Source organism: Triturus cristatus, chromosome 4_1 (genome assembly GCF_964204655.1).
Source record: "Triturus cristatus chromosome 4_1, aTriCri1.1, whole genome shotgun sequence".
NCBI classification, from domain to species: Eukaryota; Metazoa; Chordata; class Amphibia; order Caudata; family Salamandridae; genus Triturus; species Triturus cristatus.
Window position 1 is genome coordinate 496143497 of NC_140585.1, and position 18248 is coordinate 496161744.

Here is an 18248-nt window from a genome sequence, read left to right on the forward strand (position 1 = left end):
GATTTACACACGTATGATTCATTTTCTCGGTATTATTTAAGTGTAATGTAAAGTGCTCTGACACCCTATAGTGGTATGAGTAACTCTGTAAAACAAGGGAAATGCATGTGAAAGAGGGGCTATGGAGAGATGAGGGGCGATGATAATGAGGGAATTTGTGGAGAAGGAGGGTGTTTTGGGGGGCGGGCAACAACAAGTGTCACTCTGGGCACCGCCAGCGCTAAAGCCGGCCTTGGATGTCAATCGACAATGTTTCCAGAACAATGCAGGCCAACAAACATTACTAACCTGGTGTGTAACCCCAGGGCTCATAGTATGATGGGAAGACGCCCAGATGGCAGCCTCTGACAAACTCATCGTAATCCATCGGCAATAAGGGACTGGTGGACGACAGGAACTCTGGATGAAGGATCACCTGTAAAACCCACATTCGCATTAGATCAAACAATCTCTTTATTGGCAGACTATATTAAAAAAAAAAGTGGTATGTTTATTATTGTTGGTAAAACACGCACAGTGTATTGCTAACAAGAATGCCAAGAAACTTCGAATCAAACTATATTAAAACCAAATGTCATTGCTTTAACCAATATGAAACTGGAATAGTTTCGTTTATTTGTGAGGTATTTATTAATTTATTGCATGTAAAATTGGAAGTTGTACAAGTACAGCTCAGGACATCATCAAGACACCATATTAAATAATGTACATATATTTTCGATAATATTAAAAAGCAGAAGAAACCTAGAGCCCGAGTTCCAAAAGGAAAAACCACGTATAAACTCAAGTATGCTAAAAATATCGCTCTTTGTGTGCATGAACAAAATTAAAATTTCCAAGGGTGGAAAAGGCACTTGTACCACTACTAAGGGTGTAACTTTCACGTTTGCTAACTGCGACTCTGCAAACACAGTAAAGATATCACTAAATCACCCCATAAAAAGTAACATTGAATTTGCCAAGGAGCAGCTAAGTACGGGAAATGGAAGAAATGGAAAAACAGGCTGACGGGAAAGAAAACCACATAAAATGTGGTCATTCGCCAAATTAGAATCAACTAAGTTTTTGCATTTTCCATACACCCAAAATGCATGAGTCAAGCAGACTTAAATCAGCAAACTTCATTAGAAAAAATTGCAATATCTTCACGATATTTCTGTGTCCGAATTTATTTTTCATATCAAAATACCAACAACCCATTTGAAAAGGTTTACAGATATCCAAAATGAGTATAATTTGTCTCCTCACATATTTTATCCCACTCTGGAACAAGTTTGTTTATATGGAGGCTTGCCTCAAAAGCTGTCTATTAAGTGACAGACGTGGAATAGTGAATCATTGGTCTGAACTTTCCGTTCACATTTCTCAACAACTATGTTTATGCGTGAAGACTTAGTTAAGGGGCAAGATGGCAGCGAAGACACAATTCTTCAAAATGCTTCCCTACATTGCCCAGTGGATATCTTTGTTAGAGTGTTTCTGTAGGGCTAAAATGCTGCCACGGTGTGAATTTGAGCATCATAAGTCAAATTACTGTACCTCGGCAACTATGTTCACTAGTATCTCTTCATATTTTGGTCCACACTTCACTCAGTGGACTTTTAATTGAACTCAAATACCTCTGTCTGGGACTATCTTTTTATCCAAACATATCTTGTCCAACAATTCGTCTACCAGCAATTTCCCAGTCCACGTGTGCTCATAACTAGGCACAGAGATTGTGAGCAATCCTTTGAAAACACTGGCTATGGAACTTTAAACTACGCTTAAATAGTTTGGAAAAATAAGGAAGTTCCAGCCTACCGGTAGTAAACGACTCAATGCATAGTTTAAAGTTGTCCAAGGGGCCCCTGTGGCACCTTGCCAATGTTCCATGGGAGGGTGTAACCTAATTTGCGATTACCTGGAGATTGATGTCACACTAACAGCTGAAAAATGTAGATGGGGTGACAGGCCAAACACCTCCCGTCTCCCCATTCACCATTTCCCTTTCTTGCTCCAGGATGAGCAGGACATATCACAAAATGGAAATAGCAGCCAAACTGCACAATCCACAGAGGTGCACCCCACTACACTTGAGCACTAAATCATCTGACTACTGCATCATAGTCACTACAACACCTCGACCGTTTCATCACATACAAATACATCCTGGAATACATCAGGTAAGTATTAAACATACATTTAGGGAAGTACATTTAAACAAGAATTAAGTACCCTTAAAGATGGCAACACATTTAAATTAAATAACAAAGGGAATTGATGTGGGATTGGGGTGAGTCTTCACAAAATTAAAGGTGTGTGTTGGACTTGGCCCTTTTTGGCTCAAGTTCCCTAAACCTTTTGCTTTACCCCTAGATCTTTTTTCTGACATGGTGCTGCCAACTTAGATGCTTTGGACACTTTGCCACTGCTGATCAGTGTCAAAGTGCAAGGGCTCCCTGTGTAAAGTGTAATGGTAATTGATTGTCCATGATTGGTATGTTTGCCTTACTAGTAAAGTCCCTAGTAAAGTGCACTATGTGTGCCAGGGCTGGTAATGCAACTGCTACTAGTGGGCCTGCAGCACTAATTGTGCCACCCACACAAGTAGCTTTAAAAAGGGAACTCAGGCCTGCCATTGCAGTGCTTGCGCGCAGTTTGTTACACTGCCATGTTGTTCTGACAAGTGCACCCACTTGCCAGACCTTACCCTTCCCTTTCTATGCACATCAGACACCCCTATGGTAGGTTCAAGGTACCCCCTGGGCAGGGTGCAGTGCATGTGAAAGGTAGGACATGTACTAAGGTGTGTATCATGTCCTGACAGTGAAATAATCTCCATTTCATTTTTCACTGTTGAAAGGCCATCTTGCCCATAGGATAGACTGGGATGGCTGTGTAATATGTTTTTCAACCTATCTTCCCAAAGGCTTAAGATGGAGAGGTGAAGTTTAGTGTGCCTGAACTCACAATGTAATAACACACCTTTTTATGAAGGTGGTTTTTGCATTATATGTTTAGAAGCCACTCTTTTAGAAGTGGCTGGGATTTTGTGCTCTAACATTTCTGTGTGTCTCTGCCTGGTTGTGGATTGACTGTCTGGATTTGAAAGCGATAGGATCTGGGGAAAGTCTTGCTCCAGGGGAGGAGGTGTGACAGCAACAGGCTGACCTGCATCTGTAGTGTAGAGGGAGGAGTAGCCCCTAGAGGTGAAGAGGCCTAGGTTGCTGCCATAAAACAATTGTTCCATCTCCTGCTGAGTGATTGAGAATCCAGACCCCCACTAATCAAAGGAAGAATGTGTTACTGACAGGGAGGCACCCAGAACTGGTTTGAACAGGGGTCAGTGCCCCATAAACACAAAGACTTCAAAGCCATTGAGTGGTATACCTATGAGAGCTGAAGCCTCTGAACTTTGGAATGATGGCTTGATCAAGAGTGAACAAGACTGAAGCTACTTTGTGGTCAAGAGGAACCTTTGCCAAGGAACTGACCCTTGCTGTGTGTTCTGGGGCTGGCCTGCAGTTTGCTGTTTTAACCAAGGAAAGGCTGAAGGGACTTTGATGTGCGCTGTATCCCCCTGCTTGAAAGGACTTTGCTGTGCTGTGTCCTGAAGTAACCTATCCCGAAGGGCCCGGGGTGAGCTGGCTCCCTGTTGCAGAAACTCAGGAACAAAAAAGGTTCCAGGAGAGTCTCAGCGACGCTGTGTGCGTGTGCTTTTTGCAGCCTGATACCCTCGTAAGAAGTGCCCTGTGATCATGGGCACCTGGAGTCCAAGTGAGGATTAGCGACGCTGTGTGCATGTGCTTTTTGCAGCCTGAACTCTTCGTGAGGATTGCCTTGTCATTGTGTGCACCGGAATCCAAGTGAGTCTCAACGACGCTGTGTGCGTGTGCTTTGTGCAGTGTGAGACCTTTGTGAGGATTGCCTTGTTATTGTGCACCCGGCATCCAAGTGAGTCTCAATGACGCTGTGTGCGTGTGCTCTCTGCAGCGTGAGACCTTCATGAGGATTGCATTGTTATCATGCACCCGGAATCCAAGTGAGTCTCAGCGACGCTGTGTGCGTGTGTTTTGTGCAGCCTGAGACCTTCGTGAGGATTGCCTTGTTTTGGTGCATCTGGAGTTAAAGGGAGTCTCAGCGACGTTGTGTGCGTGCGCTTCGTGCAGCCTGAGACCTTCACGAGGAGTGCCCTGTGATCGTGCACCCGAAGTTAAGAAGAGTCTCAGCGACGCTGTGTGCGTGTGCCCTGTGGCAGCCTGAGATCTTCGTAGTGTCAGCGGCCCAGACCGGCAGCCCCGGAGGCGCTGAGTCGCCGGCCCGAGCCCGCCATTGTCAAAGAGGGACCGCAAGCAAACCTCGTCAAGGCAGGGTCCGAGTCCCACTGCCCGGAATTCACGAAGATTGCATCGGAGGCCCAAGTCGCGGGAAGAGGAGAGGAGAGCGAGGGCATGCCCCCCAGGTAACGTATGAACGCCTGCGGCGGGGTGAGGGCTCGGACGGAGACGCTCTCGGCCTCTCCTTCCTGCAGTGTGAGCCTCTGCTTCGGCTCGTATCGCGGCCTGTACTTGCCAGAGGTGTGTCAGTACCGGGGCCGGAGTGCGGAGCTGTACTCTTTGTTCACATCATACCCGTGTGGGGAGCAACTGTTGACAGAGGCTAACGGAGAGTAGTACGAGTGGCGGAGAGACCGCCTGAGGCCCCGTGATCGGTGCGGAAGCGTATTAAGCATTGCATTGTTTGTGCATAACGAACTACCTGAAGGGTATTACGTATTGCATTGTTTCTGCATAATGAACTACCTGATTAGCATATTACTGATTGCATTGTTTCTGCATAACGAACTACCTGATTAGCGTATTACGTATTGCATTATTTCTACATTGCAAAGTGCCTGATTCTAGCGTTACATATTGCATTATTTTTTATATTGCAAAGTGCCTGATTCTAGTGTTACATATTGCATTATTTTTACCTTGCAAAATGCATGATTATAGCATTACGAGTTGCATTATTGTTACATTGCAAAGTGCCTGATTATAGCATTACGAACTGCATAGCATTGTATTAGGACTGCGGTGGAACGTTTAGTAGTGCTCACTAATATCGCCAGAACTGACAAGGGCTGGATGGCCTAATAACCGGCCAGGAGGAATATTAAAAATATGCATATGTTGGATTTATATCGTGTGGTCTTATCGTATATTTTTTTAGATAAATTTATACTCGTTTTTCATAAAACTCGTGTGGAGTCTATTTGTGGTGTCATCATTGGGTTGCTGTGAGCGTGGTTACAAATACTTTAAACATTTGCCTTGAAGATAAGCCTGGCTGCTCGTGCCAAGCTACCAAGGGGGCGAGCAGTGGCTATCTAAGAAGGTGTCCTTCCTTTCCCTGACGTGGAGTCGCGGGTCCCTATTTGGCCTAAGGTACCTATCACAGCCAACCAGGGATCCCGGGTCTAACAGTGTGACTAAAAATAATTTAATAAAAAAGGAAACTTTACAACTTAATTACATATTTATATATAAAAGTATTCTAAGGGTATTTGGCCGTTAAGATATATTATACCCACTTTCTATTGATAATTAAGAAACTGAAGTTCATAAAAAGTACGGAATAGTGGCAGGATTATGGATTAGTAGTACCAAGTAGTAGTACCAAGTGTTAGGGTTACTATTTGGAAAATGTTTTGAATGAACAAAATAATTACAATAATTAAATCTGAATCAGATTAGGGTGATTAGTAGGTGACTGTGGGGAAAAGTTCTTGGGTGCCTGCCCCTGTTGGACCTCTATCTATGCTGGGGACTGCATATCCCGCCTTCCACAGCGCCAGGAGGCTCACCAGCAGTGTTTTGAGCTGAAGGGGCGGGGCCTTCATCAGCATGTTGAAAAGCACCTGTGCAATCCCGCTGCATGGGAAGAGCCCAGGCCAAGGACAGGCCCATCCTGCGCCCATCAACTTCAGGAAGGAGGTAAGGCAGCCCCTCTTCCCCCGGTTTTCTCTGTGGACCTGTTGCCAGAATGTTGTGTAGCCAACCACACGGTATCATTAGGGTACTGGTTGAAATGTGGCATTGTTGGTAAGACTGAATATTTCCCCGGTGTGTGGGTGATAACCTGAGGGCCCCATTGGACTGGCTACGTGTAGGCAGCAAGGGGACAGCGACCAGTTAACTATCATTGCTCCACTCAGGACTGTTTTGTTCATACCAACACCAAAGAACTGCTATATTTGTGATTGGTGACTGGTCAGGGTGGACTAAATTGTACACGTGGGTGAGTGGGGGAGGAGGGATTATGTTACAGCCAGGTTTGATCTGTTTTGGCCTATCTAACACCGGGGTCCCTGAGAGTGTCCTGCTAGTTTTTTTGAGGCTCTAATCCGGAAGGGCTCTGCTGTTTGAACAGCTCGCTCATGAGGAAGAGGAAAGCTCCTATGGTTAAGGCACAATCAACGCTCTCCACATCACATGTTGCTACCAGTGAAGGATTTCTAACTCGGGCAGCATCAGTGGTGTTGAAAGAAATTGAGTTACTGGAAAGGAGATTATCACTATCTCGGGGCAGCCTATCTCAGTCCTCAACTGAGCATCTCTTGCCCTCAGAGGCTATCTCAAGGGTGGAAGGAATGGGTGCTACGGGAGTCTGGGGCCTTGAGGGGGAGTTGGACAGGGATCAGGAGGGGTCCATAGAAACTAGAAGTTTGTCATCTCGGGGATGTCCCATCAGCCCCAGCTGTAAACAAAGGAAACAGGGGGGGCGCATATGGAGTTACGGAGCCCTGTGTCGCAGAGAGCCTCCCTGTTTAAGTCTAATTTTCCTTGACTTGGAGGGGTGGACCCGTTTAGTAAAGGTCTAATCTTTGAGTCTTAAAGGCCAAATTTGAACCAATCATGTCTAGGTTAAATGTCATCAAGACCAAAGTGCCCAAAATTCTGGCTCAACCTAATGAAGGGACTGACAGGCAGACAAGGCAGCCTGTTTCCTTTGAGCCAGTTCTTTTTACGGCTCATGCTGAGGTGGGCAGTACTGCCTCCACTCATGGTTTATCTGGGAACACAGCTGGTTCCTCCAGGCCCAGGAGAGATACAAAGGACATCCCCAGACACTCCCTGACCGAAGCTGCCTCTACAATAGAGTGTCCCCACACAACCATAACCTCACCCTGTTTATCGAGCACTGGGATATGCTTAATTTGCCCCCTGAGGCTACCCCTTATGTTGTGGTCTTGGGGAACATTACACCTCAATCAAACCCTGCACCTGAGCCCTTCCATGAGTTAAAAAATAAGGTGGTGCATTGGCTCCATACGCACACCCACGATAAGGTAGGGATTGCTGACTCTATTATAATGGTTTGCAAAATTAGCTGCGTGGGTAGGGATCGTAAATGTTGGGCAGGGCATTGCGTGGTGGTAAACAATTTTAAATCCGCATTTGTGGCCCATGCTCTGGCTACTTTATCCTCTTTTAGGCCTACTGACCCACATGGCATTGCAGCCCTCCCCTTGGGTTTTTCTTTCAGCCCAGAGAAGGTTAGTCGCGCAAATGGGTGTCAAGGTTGACAAACACAGGGCCGTTATGGTAGGACATACCATCATATCAGGCCCCCTCTGCAGCGGAACCTTTCCAATTGATTTGCCCCCTTGATTAACCTTGAAAAGAGCGATTTGACTGGGAGTTACCAACCCTTCTTCCTCACCCCCTGATGCATTAATCTATTAAAAGCTGCCCCCCAGCCTGTTAAGCCCCCCCTCTCCTCCCTCAAGTCCGCCATCTCAACTTTGATTACCCTGGCCGCCAACCCAAAGGGCTCAAAGGTATTGTCTTGGAACATTGCGGGGCTTTCAAACAAGTTCACAGACCCACATTGGGTGGAACTTATTAAATCCTTCAACATTATTTGCCTTGCCCTTTATCGAGTGATGCTCTAAAGCCAGGTGTATGGTTGCAGAGGGACTCCACTCTACTCACTCCAAGAAAGGTATGGAGCTTGGGGCAATTTTAGAATCCCACAACCTTGTGTTTGCCCTCGACTCGATGGTTAATTCTCCCAACTCTATTTTTGCTCCAACTTTTAAGGGGAGAGGTTGCACCTTGATTATTGATTTTATTTTTGTTTCTGCTCCCTATTTTTGTGCATCGCCAACTTTAACATCATTCATGGTCTATTTAGTGATTATAAGCCTTTGTTCGTAGAACTGGTGGGGTCCATAGACCCCACTTGCTCATGAGTGAGGGTTCTTAGAGGGCTCTCCCTTGTGGAACAAGGTAGGCAACTAAAATGGTCCCAAGTGGAGCCAGCCTAGAATGAAGCCTTCCTATTAACTAAAGCTGCCCAAGAGATATCCATCTTTCTAGATGTAGACACCAAAGATAAATGTATTGTAAGCATTTGAAGAGATCGCCAGTAAAGTTAAAGAAATACTGCCCGTGCCCTCAACCAACCCTGGGGGGGGGGGGGGGTGCAAGAACCAAAAGTGTTTGATAGGGCCTGCTCCAAGTGCCTCCAGAAGTTGAAGGCAGTCCTAAAGCAGGTCTCCAGAGATAGGAGTCTTGTGGGAGCCCAGAGGCAGGCCTACAAGCAGGCAATAATTAACCATAAACACACCTTGCAAGAACTAGCCTGGGAGGAGCTAACCCAGGCTTGTGAGAAGAGAGATAGTGCTCTTTTTTAGAGGGTAGTGAATAGGCCCTATTTTGTAGGAAGTACAGCCCCTGTCATATGCACAATTCTGAGCAACAGTGAGTAGATAATTTTGCAGGAGTTTACAACTATGGGGAGATGGCAGAGAGCGAGGTCATGGAAGCGAGACAGCGGGGGCAGGTTCCTGTGGTTTTTACCTTGGAAGAAGTAACCAAGGGCTTAAACACACCAACCAGGAATAAAGCTCCAGGACCTCATTGGATTCCGCCGGACCTGTTAAGGATGGATAATGAGCTCTGGGGCCCTTTCTTGATGCAGATCTTAAATGCAGCAACTCGCTGCCTGGTGCCAGTCTCTTGGTCAATGGTGGCGATTTTGTGCCTGTGTTCAAGAAGGGTGACAAGTATAACCCCTAATGCAACCACCCTATCTCATGCGGTAGTGAGGGTCCTTGGGAGGCTTATACTCATAGGTTGATGACTTGGTCGGATGCTAATGGTATTCTTATGGATGTCCAATATTGCTTTCGGCCAGGGAGGTCAACATCTGACCAATGCCTGAACCTCCACCTAATTGTAAATCAGTACACGGTAGCACAACCTGAATCCCTCCGCTTGGCATTTTTGGACCTCCTGTCTGCATTTGATACGGTAAATCGTGCTAAATTGTGGGCTCTGTTGCTTGAGTTAGGGGTGGAGGTTAATATAGTGGCTGTGTTGGCAGATTTGCACTCTGACTCTGACACCTCGGGCTCCATGCGCTTTTCGCATGGTGCTGCATGCACTCAGCCATATTCGTCCAGCCGGGGGTGCATCCTTGCTCCATTTTTATTCACCCTGTATGTAAATGGCCTTGAGCAAGCACTTCTTTCGGCTCAGGCTGATTGTCCTAAGGTAGGTTTGAGGTAGCTTCCCATGTTGTTATATGCCGATGATGCATTCCTGATGGCCCGTAGGCCCGGACCTGGTAGCTTCTCTTGGAGAAATTTGTTACCTTCATTGGCAGCCTGGATCTGGCCGTAAACTTCCCTAAATCATATGTCATAGTAGTGGGTCCATGCTCTACTAGCTTCAAAACCTTTAAGGTGGGGCACCATAACCTGGGTAAAGTCTCAGCTGTTCCCTATCTAGTGGTGCTATTTGATACCAAGAACAATTGGCAGCCTCTGTTGGAGGAGAAGAGAGCTGAACTTGTTAAAACTGCTGGGGTTGTGGTTAGCTTCGCTCATAGGTTGGGTTCTTCGAGGCCGCAAATTCTGCTTAAGGGTTACAATGCTAAGTGTGTGTCCCTGACCCTGTATGGTAGTGAGGTTTGGGGGTAAGTGAAGACTTACAAAATGTAAGCAGCTAAAAACACATTTTAAGTCCTGGTTCTTCAATGTACACCTGCCTTCTCAGTGCATGTTCAACTTGGAATTAGGTTTCTTGCCGATTCAGTTGCTCTTAGCCCCTTTCTCTGCTATATAAAAGTTTGGACCAGGGAGGATCTTAAGCTCAATAGATTGATCCTCTCGTACTGTTTGTCCTTGAACGGCACAATCAGAATCCCCAGTTTAGCCCATGTTAAGGCTGCATTTGCTGCACTCAGGAGGTCGGATCCATTTGTGACTCCTTACTCATCAGTGACCCGGACCTACGTTCCATAAAAGAGCTGTATTTTGAGCAGACATCATCCTTCAGAGAAGGGGATATATTGATGAAACCCTTGGTGAGGGGACACTTACTCCTAAAGCCTGTCCAGGGTATGGAGCATTATTTAGCCCAGGTGTCTAGTAAGCGAAACCGGTTTCTTTTGCCCAAGTTTCATTTTAATCAACTACACCATCCCCTGGTCACACCCTGTCGATGGGTTCACTCTGGAAATGGAACGCCCCGTGGCTGTGAAAATAGGTTTCCGCAGAAAACACATTTTGTAATGTTTTGCAGTTATTTTAGTTGGCTATAAAGCTGTTCCTGATTTTCGAAGACACTGAACTTTACTCAAGTTCGAACCCACTCTTATATACTTACAACAGCTCCTGAATAAATATGTTTTATTTGCTGTGGTCAGTTTTTTACGTTCAGCTCTAGCCTTCAGGTGCTCAAGATCGGACAGAGTATCACATTAATGTATTATGGGGCATATCAGCGACAACCGGCGCTAAGCGCACTTAGCGCTAGGATAATTATCGCCGGCTAGCGTGGATTTTTATCGCTGAGATAGCGTGCTATTAGCAATGCTTATCTCAAAAGCGATAAAAATCCTCACGCTAACTGCCTAACGTGAGATTATCGCTGGAAACCCAGCGATAATCTCACGCAATGTGGCGTTAGCTTGATGATAGGGACTCACAAACTTAGCCATGATATCCACCTTCCATAGGATATCATGGCTAAGTCAGTCCTGAAACAGGCGTAAGAAAAGTAGCGATAACAGGGGTTATCGCTACTTTTCTTGCCGCCATGCTTCATAGCGTGGGACTTGATGATAGGAGAAATGTCGCTTAGCGATATTTCTCCTGTCATGTCAGGTCAGGAATGCCCACTTTGCATCTCATTAGAGATGTAAAGCTGGGAGTTAGGAATTCCTAAGCTAACGCAAGTTTTCTCGCGTTAGCGTGCGCTTGATAATTAGGCGATAAAATTATCACCGCTTTACAGCCGAAAACGGCCGCAAATGCGGCGATAATTCTATCGCCTCGCCTTGCTGATATGCCCCTAGGTGTTTTTTGTTTCAAGCTGTTTTATGGTATCTGGCTGTAAAGCTGTATTTTATGTTCATGTGTCATATTTGTGTAGTTTTATGGATATTTATTGTGTCTTTTATGATTGCTTGTACAACCGAATAAAGATTTTACTACTACTAATTAGTAAAGTTAATTGAAAACATTCCAAAAATAATAATGTATAGGGCTTAGTATCCTGGTAGGTTAGTGTTCAATGATTTCCTGTAAATATTATGATTAATCAACAGTTACATGCAGTGTAAGGATTGGTCAACTGATAGAGTATACAAGGGAGAAGAGCAGGGAAAACTCTCTTGTAATCCTCTGCTAAACTGAAATCTCTCTGACCTATTATCATTGACCTGTATGCATGAAGTTCATTAGATTTTACTTGTCAATTCACATTTATATATTGTCTCCTCCTTTCCATTTCCTGGTGAAATTTTCCTCAAGAAAATGTCAGTCTATACATTTAAAAGCCTTTCTGGCTTCTATGGCACGGGGATTTTCTTTCTCTGGATTACAAACAGCATTAAACCCATGCCCTTTTCTTTCAAACTGAAATTTAAAAGTGTTACGTGAAAACTCAGGTTTTTCTACCAATTGTTCACTGCTGTCCGAGATGGTGCTTAATTCCCTGTCAATCACATTGATTTTGCTAAAAAACACATAATTTTTCCGATTATATATTTAACGAATTTGTCAGAAAAATGCTTGTGCTACTTATTTTTTTTATATCTTTTCTATCTATTACTCTGATTTTGTTCTGTGGGATTTTGCATAACAGCTGTAAAATATTTTGAAGCATTTCTACTTACAAAATTTCAACAATGCACACAAAATGAATACAGACGTCATACACTCATGAAAACAGCCGATTAAGAAAACTATTTGCACTGATGCAAAAGAATTGAACAAATGATCATTTACGGATTTTTTGTTTCTGTCATAATAAGAAAGAGTTGTCCTGTCAAAATAATTGGACCAAAATAGAAGAAAAGAACCATGAAATCACTCGAAAAACGTAAAAAGCATCTACTGCTAATTCATTTCTATTGCGTAATGTCGTTTTTTCTAAGCTCAAATCACATTTTTAACAAAACTTTAATAAACTGATTTTCTTCTGTTTATCCAATTTTAGCATTAATGTTTGCCTCAAACTTAGGCTTAGCTTTCATATTTTATATGTGAGATGTATGTGCTCTATTACTTAGCATATAAAAATAACAAAAGCGGAACAAAGTTAAAAATCAGCAAAATAAATAATAAATTCAATTTTCTCCAATTTTTGCCACAGTGCAAAAATGGTTAAGCACTATGGATTGCATTAACTAGTGCGCAAAAAACAATTGTAAAAGAATATCTGCTCCATTTTCTTGCACGGACGCAAACTTTACAGAGCCTGGTCTCAGGACTGAAACACAGGCCAGCACAGCAAGAAGTAGTTTTCGCTCTTTGTGCTTTAAAGACTTTTTGTTCGGATCTGAAAAAAAAGTCGTAAACAGCAAAATATCTCCTGAAGTAAAGGATCAAACTGTACCATCCGTTAAATCATATACCAAATATTACACCTTAGTAGGTGTTATGTGCATCTGTGATTATAAAATATGATGAGCCTGATGTACAACCATTTCATTTAGCGAGTCTCAAATTGTGACTCACAATTTGAGACTCGCAAAATGAAATACAAGTTCTCAATGGGGTTGCAATTGACCTGCCTCATCGATATTCGTGAGGCAGGTCGCAATTTGCGACCCATTGAGAATGGCCAATACACAGGGATGGTGGCCTGCTAGGGAGAGTAGACAACTATGTCTGTGTTTGCTTTTAAATAAAGCAACTTCTTGTTTTTGAAATGCAGCCCGTATCCTTAAATGAAAATGGGGTGTATTTTTAAAAAAAAAGGAATATCTTTGGTTAATTTTTTTAAGGGTTGGCAGTGATCGGCAGGACCACTGCCTGCTCTTAACCCCTTCGCTGCCAGGCCTTTTCCCCTCCTGTGCCACGCCCTTTTTTGGCTATTTGGGGTAGTGCGCGCTGAGGCCCCTGTAACTTTTTGACCACATAAGGTATCCACGCCAAATTTGCGTCCTTTTCTTCCAACATCATGGGGATTCTGAAGGTACTCAGGGTTTGTGGATTCCCCTGGAGGGGTCACAGAAATGAGCCAAAATACAGCAAAATTTAGTTTTTTGGGGGGAAAATGGGCAAAACGGGCTGCAAATGAAAGCTTCTGAGTTTTTCCCTGCAAGTGTTATCAAAAAAGGGTTTGTGGGGCTGAAATCACCATTTTCCCAGCTTTTAGGGGATACCAGACTTTTGTCAGAAACCCAAAATGTTTTACACAGTTTTGGCATTTTTCTGGGACATAGCCTATTTTTGCTATTTTTTGTGCTTTCGACCTCCTTCCAGTTAATGGTAGAAATGGGTACAAAAGCAATAATGGATCCTGGAAAGCTATACATTTTAGAGAAGTAGACAAAATTCTGAATTCAGCTAGGGGTCATTTGTGTAGATCCATCAAGGTTTTTTTTATAGAAACTAACAGTTAAATATAGGATAAATTGAAATTTTGTTGAATAAAAAAAGACTTTTGTGTCAACGTTTTCACCTGTAACTTCTTCTAATTATGACAGCTCTTTGAAAGCAATATACCGTTACATCCGCTGGACATTACTGGTTGTGGGGATATATAGGACTTGTAGGTTCACCAAGAACCCGACGAACCCAGATCCAAAAACTGAGCAGCAACTTGCAATGGTTTTTTATTATGTACCGGGTATATAGTAATTATTCTGTAAAAATGTGTACATGGAAAAATAGGTATGAAAGACACCTATGTATTTCTGAAATGGGAACAAAATATAGAGTTTAGAAACAGTAGATATTTGCACATTTCCGAAATTGGGAATACTCATACTAGCATGAGAATTATCAGTCATTTTTTAGAATGACTTCTTTTTTACACAATGTCTTTCATTTGGAAGGCAGAAATGCATCGAAAGTCAATAGGTAATAACAGTTCCTTTACACATCTGAATTACCCTAAGTCTCCCGATAAAAATGGTACCTCACTTGTAGGGGTAAGCATAGTGCCCACGACAGGAAATGGCTCAAAACCCAACGTGAACACACCACATTTTCACAATGCAAAATTACCCTTTTTTAGCAAAGTGCCTAGCTGTAGTTTTTTAACCCTAGCTCTGCCGGCACCTAGGAAAACCTAGCAAACCTATACATTTTTGAAAACTAGACACCCAGGGGAATCTAAGATGGGGTGACTTGACTGCCTCCCACCAGGTTCTGTTACCCAGAATCCCTTGCAAACCTAAAAAATTGCCAAAAAAACACTTTTTCCCCACATTTATCTGGTGGAAAGTTCTGGAATCTACTTGGATCCCCAAATTTCCACCCACCCAGTGTTCCCCAGAGTCATCCGAGAAAAATGGTACCTCACTTGTGTGGGTCGGCCTAGTGCCTGCGACAGGAAACGGCGCAAAACGCAACGTGGACACACCTCAATTTCGCTGTGAAAAATGACCCTTTTTTGGCAAAGTGCCTAGCTGTAGTTTTTGAACCATAGCTCTGCCGCCATCTAGGGAAACCTAGCAAACCTATACATGTTTGAAAACTAGACACCCAGGGGAATCCAGGATGGGGTGACTTGACTGCCTCCCACCAGGTTCTGTTAACCAGAATCCCTTGCAAACCTAAAACATTGCCAAAAAAACACATTTTCCCCACATTTCTCTGGTGGAAAGTTCTGGATTCTGCATGAATCCACAAATTTCCACCCACCCCGCGTTCCCCAAAGTCTTCCGAGAAAAATGGTACCTCACTTGTGTGGGTCGGCCTAGTGCCTGCGACAGGAAACGGCGCAAAACGTAACATGGACACACCTCAATTTCACAGCGAAAAATGACCCTTTTTTGGCAAAGTGCCTAGCTGTAGTTTTTTAACCATAGCTCTGCCGGCACCTAGGGAACCCTAGCAAACCTATACATTTTTGAAAACTAGACACCCAGGGGAATCCAGGATGGGGTGACTTGACTGCCTCCCAACAGGTTCTGTTACCCAGAATCCCTTGCAAACCTAAAAAACTGCCAAAAAAAACACATTTTCCCCACATTTCTCTGGTGGAAAATTCTGGAATCTGCGTGGATCCACAAATTTCCACCCACCCCGCGTTCCCCAAAGTCTTCTGAGAAAAATGGAACCTCACTTGTGTGGGTCGGCCTAGTGCCCGCGACAGGAAACGGCGCAAAACGCAACGTGGACACACCTCAATTTCGCTGTGAAAAATGACCATTTTTTGGCAAAGTGCCTAGCTGTAGTTTTTGAACCATAGCTCTGCCGGCACGTAGGGAAACCTAGCAAACCTATACATTTTTGAAAACTAGACATCCAGGGGAATCCAGTGAGGTATGGCTTGCGTGGATCCCCCAACGTTTCCTTACCCAGAATGCCCTGCAAACCTCAAATTTAGCTGAAAAAATCACTTTTTTCACACATTTTTGTGTGGGAAAGTTGTGGCATCACCGGGCTGACACAAATTTCCTACCACCCAGCGTTCCCCCAGGTCTCCCGATAAAAACGGTGCCTCATTCGTGTGGGAGGCCCAAGTACCCGCGACAGGCAAGGGCCCACAACGTAGTGAGGCAACATGAAAATTGCCTATCTCAAAACGACCTGGTTTTGCAAGGGGGGTCACTTGGGTTTTTGGCCCGGTGCTCGGCGGCCACCTATGGAAACCTACCAAACACAGACCTTTCTGAAAACTAGACACCTGGGGGATTCCAGGGAGGAATGGCTTGCGTGGATCCCCCAACGTTTCATTACCCAGAATGCCCTGCAAACCTCAAATTTAGCTGAAAAAATCACTTTTTCCCCCCTCCCTGGTGTCTAGTGGGTGGATCCCTGCTTGGGGATTGCCCTCCTGTGGCGATCCCCAAGCAGGGATCCACTGGGGAGGGGTACCATTGGAAAGGGGAGATTCTCCCCTTTCCAACGATACCTCTCCCGTCTTTCTACGTGCTCAGGGGGCTGAGATAGCCCCCTGAGCACGTAGAAAGTGAAACTGAAATGAGCCTCTTGGCTCATTTCAGTTTCACTTTCACTGTAATGACGTCGGCGCGACGTGCGCGCCGATCGTCATTACAGTGAAAGGGGGGGGGGAGGGCCTCGGGAGCTGGGGAAGCTCTTCCCCAGCTCCCGAGGCTATTTACACTAAAAGGGAATCTCTCTGGTGCCCGCACCAGAGGGATTCCCCAGGGAATGGCTCATGACGAGCTGGACTCGTCATGGGCACAGCGCGACTGTGCTCAATGACGAGTCCCGCTCGTCATGGGCACACAAGGGGTTAAAAAACATTGTTGCTACCATTTGCAAAGGGGAATGGTCCCCTGGGTACCCCCTCTAGTGTGCGACTCCCTTACCACCTACTTCAAGTAGGTGGCAAACTGCAATTCTTTTGTGACTGCATTCCGGTCACATCCCCTAGCGACTTGCTATTAGGAAGGGACGCCCTTGGCACGCCCCTTCCTAATAGTGACTTGCAAACCCTATTTTGCAAGTTGGTAATATGTTACTGGCGCGTAAAATAGGGTTTGCACATAGAAAAATGCGCTTGAACACAAGAAAAAAGTAGCTCCGAAAACAGGAACAGTGGCTGGACACAAGTACTTAGTCCATGCACCAGGGGAGGGGCAAACACAAAAAGAGGACACAATGCCTGCATTCCATGACAAACGGCAGTGAAGCATATGAGCGAGTTACTGAACCTAACAAATATTAAGCTATGGCCGGGCTGTATGTCCGCTTTATGTAATCAAAAGTCTTGCAGAGACAGCGCATGCTCTGTCTAGGCGAAACCTAAAAAGCGGCTCATGGCCTTGCCATTTAAGCGTGACCTGTACATCCTGGGTTACAATGTAAGTTCTCAACTGAACATGTGTGTGTGTGTGTGTCTGTGAGCGTGTGTGTCTGTCTGTCTCTCTGCCTCTGGGTATGCAATGTTACCTCTATCTTTTAGCCTCCTCAGCAATTAGTCAGTACCTAGACATACTATTCCTGCAGAAAGCGCTGTGAGAACATCTTGATGGATTGAAGACAATCCACATGAGAGATTCTACCTTGACTCTGTCGGTGCGGTTATTGAAGAGTCCGATTCGCCGGATTGTATTGAGGATCGGGTCGGTGGAATCATCGATCATGTTGTGTGTTGTCACAGGTGGTAAAGATTGTCGCTGCAAAGGATTAAAACAAGATTAATCAAAGTCAGGGAAAGGAACTCTGTATGTGACTTACATCATTAAACAGCAAGGCAATGTGAAAATAAACGAGTCATCTGACCTTACAAAATATTTTGTTTGTGATTTACAGATTTCTGCTGGGAATGGCAAGACAAATGTAGGAAAGGCATACGTGTGAAGTTGTACAAGAAGTGCGTATAGACTGGAGCTTTAACTTTGGGGTTTGGGGAAGAGGGAATTCGTACTTAGGAACAAGGGAACGTCTGCCATCATTCTTCTGCAATAATCAGCCCTGGACATGATTCAATGCGGAGTGAGAGGGGTTACAGCCACAGAACGCAAAGCTGCCATGGAAAGTATGTAAAGCAAAAGCAGAGTATGAGAAAACACAGAACTGAAGGGTCTTTAGTCCTTATTGTTGCAACAAACAAGAATACAGACTGAACAGATGGTCTTATGTTTCCTCTCTGCTGTCAGACGATGTGTGCCTGTCCCTCTGCTCTGATGAAATGTACACCTGATGAATGGTCTACACATTTGGACTGTTTATATCTTGCTTTGTACTCTTGGATGAGAAGAGTTTCAGATGAGATAGCTTTGTATGTAGCGCACCTTCTAAGTTAATCAGTGTAATCTACGATCAAAAGAATTGCCTTAAG

At 44.5% G+C, this 18248-nt stretch overlaps 1 protein-coding gene across 2 annotated transcripts in view; it reads right to left on the reverse strand.

Moving 5' to 3' along the window:
• Positions 1–18248, reverse strand: part of GYS2 (glycogen synthase 2) — a 528148-nt gene that overhangs the window by 97803 nt on the left and 412097 nt on the right. For both annotated transcript variants that reach the window (XM_085652724.1, XM_085652725.1), the window contains 2 exons: positions 17470–17583; positions 289–415 (listed from right to left, as the gene is read on the reverse strand). In XM_085652724.1, coding sequence (XP_085508850.1) covers positions 289–415; positions 17470–17583 — 241 coding nt within the window. The remainder of the gene's footprint in view (positions 1–288; positions 416–17469; positions 17584–18248) is intronic.